The sequence below is a fragment of the Ochotona curzoniae genome, unplaced genomic scaffold, assembly GCF_017591425.1.
Source record: "Ochotona curzoniae isolate NIBS_2020 unplaced genomic scaffold, NIBS_Ocur_1.0 contig_1014, whole genome shotgun sequence".
Taxonomy (NCBI): Eukaryota; Metazoa; Chordata; class Mammalia; order Lagomorpha; family Ochotonidae; genus Ochotona; species Ochotona curzoniae.
This window is the reverse complement of record NW_024464920.1, coordinates 26,202,606-26,215,671: the sequence shown is the minus strand read 5'-3', so window position 1 is coordinate 26,215,671 and position 13,066 is coordinate 26,202,606. Positions and strand designations below refer to the sequence as shown.

The window sequence follows — 13,066 nt, the reverse complement described above, 5'->3', positions numbered from 1 at the left end:
GACTAGATTTCTGTCTCTCTTGCTGCTGAAAAGCTGTGTGGGCTTATTTCTTTATTTTCAACACATGTGAATTCCTGTGAGTTTATGTCTTCAGACAGTTTTGAGAATTAAAGAAACTTGGTGTTTAGATTTTCAAAATTGCTTTCCAGTGGAGAATAGTATGCATCTCATATTCAAAAATACAGATAGCAAAGAAATGGCCTTCCCATCATGTTCGTGAGTATAGATATTGAATTTATGGGTGAATCTGGGATGTTCTTAATATTTGTACACTTTAAAAATGAATTACTGTCTCTGATTTTTCATTCTAAATACTGAAGCTTTCATCTACTAATGCTAAATGCATTTATAAATATGCCTTATGTTGAGGTATAATTAGATAGTTCAAATTGATTATTTTTCTGGGATTTAAGTACTTTATATGTTCCAGAGTATTTACTATCATTTATTTAATCTTTCAAATTGACGTTTGTACTGATTTCCATTTTCTTTAGAAAGACAGCAACTTCTATTATCTAGCGAGCAAAAGCTTTATCAGATGAAGGTATTGACATCAAAAGACAAAAAAAAAATGCAACTTGAGAAAATCCATGTACCAAATTAAAGATTTTCTTATAAACTTAAGGTCATTTTAATGGTTGTTTACTCCACAAATTATCAAAATGCATTAGCCACTTAATAAAATTGATAACTCCTAATAGTTGACTAGCTCATTCCTGGAGTTGTTTCAGACCTGAGAACTGAATGGATTAAGAAATTTTTATTAGAGTGTAAATCGAAAATGGAGACACCTTGAATGCAAAAAATAAATGCTTGCATGTAAAAAAGGAAAATTTCATTTTACTGCAACATCAGCTTGTCAAAAATTAAGCATAATTGTAGAGGAAAATAGTCTTACTGTCAAAGTGGAAATAGGATTATTAGAAAGATGAAAAAGGCATTATCTCAGTAACTTGAAATTTACAGGCAGGATCCTGAAGAGGCACTCCAAAAGAGCAGGAAAGAGTTCTTGTTAACTTGCAAAGAGGAGGATGTTGTCTGTCTTCATTAGGACGTTTGCTTTGTCAGCCTTGGGATTAACCATAAGTTCTCAGGACTTAATCTAAAATGTACCATATATGAAATGTTAAGTAATAAAAGTCTGGACAAAAACAAAATTATGAAATATGAGTCAACAGATCATTTATGCAGTATTACAAGTTTCTGTGTCAAGCATTAGGAACTGCTTTACTGAACTTAAAAAGTGATGTTGAAATAAAGAATAATAAATGAAACCCTACTGGACAAGTGTTTGAAGAAGAAGAAAAAGTGTCAAGAAGTCCTCAAAAATAAAGTGAAATGAAAAGGAATTATATGACAGAACTGGCGTATGGAGAATAGTCATAGGTGTTGAGGAGTTGTAAAATCAGAATGAGCTATGTAATTAGTTTTTTAAAACGATTTTATTTTTATTGGAAAGTCAGATATACATTAATTTGCTTCCCAAGTGACCGCAACGGCCAGAGCTTCACCATTCTGCAGCCATGAGCCTGAAGCTTCTTCTGGGTTTCCTATGCTGGTGCAGGGTCCCAAGTCCTTGGGCCATCCTCAACAGCTTTCCCAGGCCACAAGCAGAGAGCTGGATGCAAAGCAAGTCCACCAGGATTGGGACTGGCACTCATACGGGATCCCAGTGCATGCAAGGCTAGGACTTTAGCCATTATGCTACTACGCCCAGCCCGAGCTATGTAATTAGACAACTTGTTCACAATTAGTATCATGATTGAAATTATTTGAAGCATAGTCAACAGTAGTTAAGTAACAAGTAGGTTTTTAATCATTACTGAAGCCCCAAACAGCTCATTAATGGAAATGCCTGCTATCTCTCTGCTGTTGTATCCTTGCCATTAGTGAGTCACTTCAGAATGTTCAAAATTTGGTTCAATATAATGCATTGCACTGTGTGCTACATCTTAGCATTTTCCTTAGCTTATCACATCTTGAGCAATATGAGACATGACACACTCAGCTTGAATTTTAAAAAGAAAACATAAGGTAGCTGAAGAATGTCGCTGAGGAGGCACAACTTAACCCACTTTGTTTGTGTTAGTCGTGTTTGAGAGTGTAACAGCTCAGAAAAATATGTGCAAGGGTTATTTGGGATTATGATAATCTTATTAAAATCTGGAATATTCCTTTGGAAATGTTATTGCCATTTTCATTTGTTCGTTGATTAAAGTATCTTAGAAAATTTGTGACTTGGCAGTGGATGAAATGTAGCTGATAGTTGGCAAAAGTGCCATCTGGAGCCCATTATTTCAATGGCTCCTTCTAAGACTCATGTGAAATTTCAGAATAATGTTGCATCAATGCAGTACTGCCTGAAACCTTGTGTTCACTTTCCTCTTTCCGCTAAAAGTTATGTAAACAAATATAAAAGTAAATTTTAAGTATTTTTTTTTCATTTTGATTGATGTTGATTATTTTAAGGATGATTCTTCAGTATATGTTATATATGTACTTCCACTGGATAATTTTCACTTTTAAAAATATATTTATTTTGCAAGTTAGAATTCAAGAAAGAGAGGGAAAGGCAGAGATCTTCCATCCACTGGTTCACCTCACAGATGGCTACTGGTGGCCAGCACTGGGCCAGCACTGGGCCAGGCTGAGGCCAGGAGCCTGACTTCTCATTCAGGTTTCCTATGTCGTTGGCAGGGGCCCAAGCACCTAGGCCAAACTCCACTGCTTTTCCCAGGCTATTTGTGACTGGGTGGAAAGCATAGCAGCCAGAAAATGTGCTGGTGTCCATATGGGATGCTTATGTAAGCCACCGCTGTATCAGCTATGCCACAGAACCTGCCCCTAACCCAATCCCACATATATTTTTATCTAAATGGACTATTTTGGTAAGATACATGAAAGTGATCATTAACATTTTGGATGTTGATTTTTAACCCATTAAGTTCCAAGATTTCAATTCTGTAACTCTTGTAATTAAAGTGATATGGATTCAATAAAACTGGTTGGAAATAATAGTTTATGGGCCCTTTACTATCATTAAGAATGAAAATATAATTCATCCTATAAATAATATAGTGACAGTGTAGCATTGTTTACACATGTGCAAGCCATCCTATAACTAGGACACTGGATAAATATATCTTTTCATACAGAATACAGTATTCAAATAAGTGACTCCATAACTTTTCCATCAGTTATTTTTGGGAGCAAAACACTTTCAAGAAAGCCTCACATTTTTGACAGTGTATTTTGGGTTTCACTACAGTGGTTTGTTTTTATATTGTTCTCGCCTTCTACAGATAATGTGGCTTACACCTGTGAAATCTGATGATCATTTTGGACACTGGTGTGTTTGAGAGAAGCATGCTATTCCTGGTATGGCTTCTCATTGCATTGTTTTAGATATGCTAAGCAGATGCCTCTCTTAATGTACAACAGATAAAATACTTTATCACTGCCTTCAATACATGGATTCAACAGGTTCATCTGCTCTCAATGCGGACAAGGCAATAGTGTCTAACAACTGTTGAGGGAAAGTAGAAAGACACAGGTCTCACACTGTCAACAGATAGCAGCATGTAGGAGTTTGACAGCAGTGTACAATGTAATGCTATGCAGATGCACGGTACCAGTATCCTGTTTATAACACAGCTATTTTACTTTTTTTCGTGATTTTTAAGTTTCATGATACAGTGCTATAGGCTCAGGGTTTTCTTTCCTACCATCTTCGTTCTCCATACCCCCATGGCTGCCCCACTGCTTTTCTATTATTACAAGCGGCAAGTCTGTTATTCTGCTATTTAAGTGTATTATGACGTTGTAGATATAGCCAATGGTAGAAAGCCCAGCATATTGTTGTTAAGAAATGTTTTCAAATATAATATGCATTCATGGAAATGAAATGACAATCTAGATCTGGAAAATTTCACGAATGCCTTTCTAAATTATGTATCAGTTGCTTTATACAATCCTGTTTTTTAGCTGAGGATTCAGTTAAAGTCATTTCTGTAGTAAAGTGTATGTTGTACTCACATTGAAATTTCAAGAGATTCAGGCACTCTAAATATTCACCTATTATCAAAGTAATATAAATCTAAAGCATAGTCTCTATTTATAATTTCAAGTGAGATATATATACATATATATGTATGCATTACTTAATGTAAGTTTTTATAAGTGTCCTGTATATTGAATCATCAGAAATAACCTCAAGACTGAGACTTTGAAAGGTTAATTTTAAGATACTATGTAAATAGCACATATTTTCATTAGCTTTTAAATTTCATCAATCAGATGATTTAGCTATTTGTAACGTATTAGGTAGATGGAATATAATTTTTAACAAGTAAATTTAGCCAACTATGACTTGATAAAGATTAAAATCTTTTAGAAAATTCACAATGGCAATATAAAAACCTCAAACTAAAATACCTTTAAGAGGAAAGTTGTAGTCTTAATAAATTCTAATTTGCACAATTGTAACTGTTACGTGCTTGTAAGAGATGATAATTGCAAAATTATAGTGTTAAAATTTCATAGATAAAATAACTATTCATAGATAAAACCAAATGAGTACATTCCCCAATGTATTTCATTTTTAAAAAAGATTTATTTTTATTGCAAAGTCAGATATACAGAGAGGAGGAGAGACAGTGAGGAAGATCTTCTGTCCGATGATTCATTACGCAAGTGACTGCAACAGCCGGTGGTGCGCCGATCCGAAGCCAGGAGCCAGGAACTTCTTCCAGGTCTCCAGCACAGGTGCAGGGCCCCAAGGTTTGGACCGTTCTCCACTGCTTTCCCAGGCCACAAGCAGGGAACTGGATTGGAAGTGGAGCTGCTGGAATTAGAGTCGGCGCCCATATGGGATACCGGCATGTTCAAGGTGAGGATTTTAGCTACTAGGCCATGGCACCGGGCCTGTATTTAATTTTCTTCTAATCTATGATAAAATTCCAACAGTTTAATCTCTGTCATTATTGGAATAAATCTTCCTCAGGAGTTACAAATCCACACAGACAATGCTAGGTCTACTTGTATTCCTCATACTAGTTTCCTGTAAACAAGACAGTGAGATGCTAAGTAATGATTCATATAGCATTTTGTTTAACTCTGGGAATTATGTAAGTCTTTATTACATAGTAGTATATATTATCAGAGGTAAAATATAAGTATATAAATTCTTCTCCTTATAATAGCAGAATTGAAGTTGAATCAACATAGTCAGATACTGAAGACCTTTTCTCCCTCTGTTTTTCACTCTTGCAGTAATTCAGTTCTGCGCCCAGCACAGGGTGTTGGCATGTTGGACACATATCTGTCTTGTGTGTGATTATGGGAGTTGTTTGGCCACAGAATTGTTCCTCAGTTGTATTTTACAGCCTGTAATACAGTAGCATCCATATGTGAAGCAGTCAGTCTGTGGAATTAGATTGCATTGTTTGAATAACTTCATTTAGAAATCTATAATGATTAGATCCCAAATTTGAGATAAGTACCTTTATTTGTATATAAAAGATATTATATTATATAAACTAAAATAAGATATTGCTTTACATCAATAATTGAATATATGTGTAAAATAAGCTGTTTGTTTCTATTTCCATAATCACATAGGTCTGTGTTTTCATCCATGTTTAATTTATATATTTCAGGCAATTACATAGCAAATCCTTTCCATCATCACTACTGGTCAGCACAGAATTGGACCGACTTTTATAAAAATAATTTACACAATATACTTGATCACAAAGATAAAACTAAAATTATAAAGTTATAATTATTCAGATAACTTTAAATCAGTAATGGGAAAGCCAACTGAATAGAGGAGCAATTGTGAAGACAAATATTTATCCAGAATTATCTCCCAAAAGTAGTTGGTCTGGCAGTGTTGCCCTCTATTCAGTGTCCAGTTATGGTAGGAAGAGCTTTTCATAGTTTTGCTTTTTTCTACCACTCTGTGTTCAACATTACAGCTTACCACGTTACATTCCTTGCCTTTTGCTAGTCCATACTGACACACTGAGTAAATCATCCTGTTTCAAGTCTTCATGACTTTCTATCCAAAGCATCCTTTTCTGCAATTCACTTCTAGGAAACTGAGACTGTCTTTCAAGATTCAACGAATGCTGTCACCATGGAAGCTTTTCCTGCCCTTCCTCAGACAGCACCTGCTTATGTGTGTAATTGTACTGCACCCAGAACCGACTTCCATTTTTTCATGTGACAGGTCCTATTTTGATATTTGTTTCGTATTTATCTTTCTGAGTCTTTTAACTTAGGATCCATGTCTTTGTATCCTAGAAATAGGCAGGCCATCTGAGGTATGCTTAATAAATATTTTCATAGCTAATTCACGTGTTTGTAAATGAGGATGCCCACGTCTGGAAAGTTTGAGTAACTTGCTCAAGGTCATACAGATAATGAATAGCAAACCTTTTGTTCCAATCTGCAGCTGTTTCATCAGCTTTACAATGCTGTGCCTGTCTTTTCTCCTGGAATACCAAACGACCTGTTTATGCTCAGATCCATCCTTGAAAATTACTCTGTCTTGGGAATTGATTTCTACCTCGCCTCTGCCTAGGAACACCTTATTGTCTTGGTTTACTCTTGGGCTCATCTTGCTTGTCTCTGATTTCAATTCAGGATATTCTCTATTTTCTTTCTTTTCTGGTGATAAGACAGAAGGGCTTGCTTGGTCTTACTCTTTGCCGAAATGAGCCTTCCTCTAGGAATCTGTTGACATCCTTGCCCTCACTGCCTATTTTTGCACCCATCATGAGTGTTTGATGCAATCGGCACATTGTCTTTTAAGTCCTCAGGCTTTAATGCATTCAGGCAGACACCACTGTGAGACATCCAGGAGTGCCATTTCTTGGAAGTTTTTAATGTTTTGGAAAGAATTCTTAACTCCCTTCATATAACACTACTAAATGATAGCTAGCATGTGAAATACTAGTATTTTAAGAGATGATTTAAAAAATATGAACTGTATTTATAAGACTCCATTAATATTTCTAAAAAAATTACTGTCACCTGACAAAAGATATTTAACATCCTCTGCAAAGACACAAGTTATTCTTTCATATGTTCTGTGTCATTGTTCTTACAAATTGGGTTAAATTGATCTTTTTAGCATTTCCTACAAGTGAACTTCTCTTAACTTCACTATTTCTGTCAGTCGTTTGCTTTCCCTAACATATCTCAAAGCCATGCAGCTGTCTCTCTGTATTTCCTCTCCATCATACCAGAACGCTAAGGAATTGAATGTGGTTGATTTTTCATTCAAAATCTCTCTCAGATCCGACTGTCCTTCAAGCAATGCCTGGTTGTCATACATCACCATCACAACCCCTCTTAAAGCAATCATTTTCCTTTGTCTCCTGACTTTGCCACACATCACAGGTAAGTTCATTTCCCTCACACCTAGTCTTATGCTGTTAGGTCTAACACTGCCTGTTTATAAAGACCACGCTTTTTAACCTGCTAATTGAGAATACCAACAGAGCAGCTTTTTGGCGTGTTCCCTATGCCGTGGAATTACCCTCATGGAGTCGCTCCTTCCATTTATCTGTGTAAGCTGTCACCCTTGAACCACCCACATTAATGCCACCTCCTCTATGAAACCTTTTGTGAACTAATTAATCATTTCATCCTCTGTGATTTATGGCATCCATCATATTATGCGCCGCACTGTTTTTTTCTTGTACACATTCTCTTTTGCTCTCAAGTTCTTTAGACAGAAACTAGGTTATATTCAACTGTTTATTCTCAAATGCAGCACCTTATCTGGCAGAGATTGGGAATTTATTATATGTATTCTAAAGCAATGAATAAATAGGCAGAATAATGGCAGCTTTGTTTCCACTGTGTTCGTCGTCAAGTGCATGCACTTGCCCACGTTTGCTTTACATTTTTGAAATTCCTTGGCAGTTTTCTCTAAATCTATTTAGAAAACAATTGAAAATGAAGTAGCATGTTTAACGCGATTGTACCTGTTTAAATGTAGGTCTGTATGCAGCCGATCTCTTTAGTGTCTCTGTTAGGGTTCAGGTTTCATAACTGTTAACTTCAAGCTGCTTTCAAACAACTGGTGAAGTTTTCCTTCCTGCCTCATTGTGGAGCTTTCTGAAAGCGATAGGTCACCAGCTGTGGCTACTGTGAAATGAAAGGCAGATGTTGAAGATTCATGGCAAACACATAGTTGCCTGAGTGGATGCACACGTGTAGGCATGCACACACAGGCACACAGACTGTAAAGTCCCTGCAAGGGCCAAATCAGATTCTGTTTCTTTCATTAAACTTTCTAATTCTATTTTACAATGTTGTGTTTTCTCAAAATCCTTTTAGTACTTTTAGACTGTTCTTTAGTGTGTAACAGAACACATTTTTTTTCATTACCATGCTCAACTATTTTATCTCTTATTAATATTAGGGCTAGAACTTGCTTTGCTGTATTTTTAAACGTTCAGAATCCCTAGTAAACAATATACATCAATGTTTACTAACTTTTGCTATTATGATCAAACTCAAACATGATAAGGGTCCCTACCAGGGAGAGGAGAGCTAAGATAAATTTTTATTTTGTAATGACATATACTTTTTTAAAATAGTACCTTCTCTCCTGGAAATTCTTTACAGTTCTGTTAAATTGGGTTTACCTCTAGGTCGAATTTTATTTCTGAGCTTTGTTTGTTCTTTTGCTGGGTCTCTATTCCTACACCTTTCCCTTCTGTCATTAATTTTGTGCATATATGATGCTTTCCCCCTCAGTTGCAGAATATCATTCTTCCTAATAACGTAGAAGATGAATCTTAAGTGAATGAATTGAAGTATTACTCACTGAAATTTTGTAAGCTAGGCAAAGATTGTTTGTTTTCCCATAGAAGCATAAGAGAATACATCAGATATAATTTGTATTTATTTCAACAAGAAAGTTTCCCTTGTGAAACTGTTTGTGTTTTTAAATTTCATGCCATTTATATTACAGTATATTTTGTTTTTAAAAAATCACATTTCTAGCAAGCCGAAATTAGTTTGCCAATTGTTAACATTGGTTGATGTGTATTTGTAAAAATTGAGATTCAAATAAAACACAGTTTAAGCCTGGTTTTACATGTGGTTTTAGACTTGGTGTTTGAGTGACTTGCAGTGGCACAGCCAATCACTGTTTGAGATGCCGAATCTTGGTTATCTTCACAATGAAGTCACATCTTCAACTGGTGCTGCTTGTAGTTAAGTGTTCATTACCCAAGTTGAAGTAGAATGGAGCTTTATTTCTTGCATGGACTCAAATATATATAGCTTCAATATGCCTTTTAAAATACAGTATGAGAATTACTTTTCATTTATTTTCAAATATTATCAAGGTTTTCCTTGTTTTCTAAATCTAGGTTATTTGAGGTCTTATTCTTGCTTTGTAGTGGACTTAAGATGAAGAATATGGATGCCAATTTCCCTGAAGTTTTGAATCCTAATATTCAATTCTTCTTTCCTGAATTCACTGTAAATTAAGAAATTCACCTGACAACGTTTCTTAATTATATCTAAGTTTGAACTTCTCATCGCTGATCATATAGGTGCTATAGCAGCACTCCAGCAGTTTTTATTCATAGTTATACAGTCTTCTTTATAGGACATAGACTATTGTAAAACGCTTAGAGCACTTAAAACTAAGAGAGAAAGAAAGAAGAAAAGAGAGAGAGAGAAAGAAGAGAAGAAAGAGAAAATGAAAAAAGAAAGAAAAGAAAAGAGTTGGGGTGTGGATATGGACTGGAAGGAAAGTAGGAGGGAAATTTCACTAAGCTCCTAAATCTGTATTGCAACATAGGTGAAATTTGTCCTGTTTATATAAATAAATTTTGAAAATTTTTAAATCTTAAAAAAGAGGCCTGGAATAGTCATGTATATGAACCATCGACCATAGCACAATAAGCCACGAGAAAACAAACCTTCGGGCTGACATTGTGGTACAGTGGGTTAAGTTGTAGCTTATGATGCGAGAATATGTGTGTATTCCTGTCCTGTATAGGTTCCTGTCCTAGCTGTTCCACTTTCAATTCAGCTCCCCACTAGTGACCTGGGAAAAGCAAGAGAAGATAGCCCAGCTGCTTAGGCCTCTCCACTCATGTGGGAAACCTTCACTAAGCTCCTGGCTTTGTGCTCTCTCTCTCTCTCTCTCTCTCTCTCTCTCTCTCTCTCCTTATCTCTCTGAATAAATATAGAATCAATAGATACATCTTTAAGGAAATAAAACACATAAGCATTGGAGTGAGTAGATGGTTGTGTAATTGTGGTTATACAACTAATGGTACTTATATATAATAAATTATTAAGCAAATGCCAGTGACCAGATACATTTCCTTTTAAGTCATGTGCATGCGTGCCAGCTAAGTATTCTTTTCTAAATATATGTCTTCTCTATTTCCATTTCTTTAAATCTAGGATTGGTGTACTCTCAGCTTGAAATTACGATTCGCTCAGAAATAACATGCTGTTTATTTGCTGACTAAAACTAGGAAGCTGCAGGAATGAGTTCAGAATTAGGTAGAGCCATTTAAGTCTTGGAGTCTTTAATCTCTGTAATGACACTCCTGAGGTCTCAACTGTCTAGGGGCTTTTTAGCCCTAGTTATCTCTGGCAGCTACTTTTTCAGTTCCCCACCCCTCTTTCAGAAAAGGCAGGAGGCAGGGAAACCAAGCCGCCAGCGTTTCCGTTAACAAAACATGGACGGGGTGTGTATGTGTTGAAGCACACTTCTTAGCACCCAAGAAACAAGGCACTTTTTCTTTACAATTTATTTCTCAGAGTAACAACCAAGCTTTTATTAGAGAAGATACTAATATCTCTACCTGAAGTGAGTAGAATTTTATTTGTTATTTTGGCTGCTTCACGGTAATACATTATGAATGCTGATGAATCTTTGTCCATGACTCAGTTTACATGTAAATCACATCTGTTTGGTGCCTGCAATGCTTTCTACTCTGTGTGTGGTCTCATAAAAAGATTTTAGAGATAATTTGGGGAGTAGGAAGGACAGAAAAACAGCAAAGAGAGTGAGCTGCTAAAATGGTACTAGAAATCACTGACACAAATAACAACAGAATATTCTCGAAGTTATCTAAAATAGTTATTTGGGGTTGCTGTCGTAGCCTTGTTTCTGTAAAGGGCACAACTAAGCCATCATCTTATTCCAATGTGTATTTGTTGTCCAAATTTGTTTCAGCAATGTTCAGGTATAAAGTGCCTTGTTTTATTCTTTCAGGGGAATTATAGTCCATTGTTTTTCATTTCTGTAATGGCCAAATCAACTGCTTTCATTTTAGAGTAATTTTAGGGCATTTTCTTTACTGGGATCTCCGTAGAGTTGGATTCCCCCAGGTCAGACTGGCGAGAATGTCAATTAAACAGCACTCATTCTGCTCATGCTGTCACACCTCCTCTGTGGGAACCGTGAATCACCTATGGTATTATCCCTTCTACTGTGTTGCAGGAAAAGCAAAGGTTCCTGACGGATGTTCTGCATGAAGTGATGTTACTTGATGGTTTGGCCAGTTCTCATCCCGTGTCCCAAGAAGTGCTTCAGGCCACAGATATTGACAGGGTGTTTGACTGGATTGCATATAAAAAGGTGGGAATAGAAAACAGCCTGTGCTAAGTGATGCTTCATTATCAAGGCAGCCAAGCTATTCTATGCTAGATATTCTGTTCTTCTCTACTTCCTAGAAGACAGAAAGGGACTGTGAGCTGGGAAATGTAGAGTCACCAGGTTCATGTCATTTTCTGAATTAAGCTTTGTTTTATAAGTCAGTATAATGGAGATAAATATTTGCCAAATAATGCAGATGAGTTTGGAAGTATTAAGAAATATTTGGAATCTTCATATGAAATTGCTGTACAAATGTTGTTATGTAAATGTCAGTTTTTATTGTTATTAATAAGAGAGCTGTCCTATAAAGTGATAAATTATTTTTCATGAATGCCCTTTAAATATTTATTTATTTTGGTTAGCTGATGTGACTAGACACATGCAGTAATATGAAACATGTATTTCCTAAGTATTATTTAAGGAAGATTGGAAAATGACTCATGTTTCCTTGATAGAAAATATAAAGTTTTAATGACTAGACTCAGTAATAACAAGAATGTGAAGCAGCAATTAGACATAAAAAGTAAGTATAATATTAATTTTATTCCATTGTTACATGGATTGTGGTTTGTCTTATACAACTATGCCTTAGTTCTAATGTAAACATGAGAATGTGCACCCTGTTTTACATATTCTAGTTACTTAATAATACTTAAAATAGTGTTGAAATCTACCGATATTTTTAATGTCAACTATCATTACTGGAATTTCTATATACATTTTATTGATTCAATAATGTTCAAAAATGTTTCTGTATTTAATACCAGAGGTCAATGTTTTGTCAGAGGTTGTTGATGTGGTAATTTGGATATTTGGATTTGCTTTCAGGTTATGGGTTATGACTATCACAACAATTAGTCATTAGTATGGAGTGCTATAGTATGCACTTATAAACACATATGGATTTTATTACTAGAAAAAATTTGTTTTCAATCAATTATTGCATTGGCTTGAAAGTGTAGAAACGACAAATTTAAATATGTGATTTTATATATGATATTTTGATAAGATTTTTTCTCATTTGCATTTAGCACATTGAATTGTAATGATTGTTTAGATATAATGTAGAAGCTGATTTACCAAGATAGCTTGACATCCTTTAGACATGTCTATAGTTATTTCCTCTCCTAATTCTGGAAGACTGTATCAGTTTTAATTTAACATGAATAAACTATTAAAAATGCTGTCTAGATTAACTATATAAATGGGCTCTTACACATAAATAGTATCTACTTTAGATTTCATTGGTTTTGGAAATTTTCAGTTTATTCAAGACAATGAAAAAAAAAGGACACAATTGACTTGTTTTACTCTGCCTTTTAGTGTAAAGGCTTGACAATACAACAGTATAGATGAAGAATTTCTTTCATGGATAGGTTTTGAAGTAATCATTCAATTGCATTTGTATGGTGGCTT

At 35.3% G+C, this 13,066-nt stretch overlaps 1 protein-coding gene across 1 annotated transcript in view; it reads left to right on the top strand.

The window, feature by feature from the left end:
* Positions 1-13,066, top strand: part of TRHDE (thyrotropin releasing hormone degrading enzyme) — a 363,319-nt gene that overhangs the window by 203,973 nt on the left and 146,280 nt on the right. Inside the window, exon 6 of the mRNA XM_040990020.1 lies at positions 11,495-11,632. Within this exon, the coding sequence (XP_040845954.1) occupies positions 11,495-11,632 (138 nt within the window). The remainder of the gene's footprint in view (positions 1-11,494; positions 11,633-13,066) is intronic.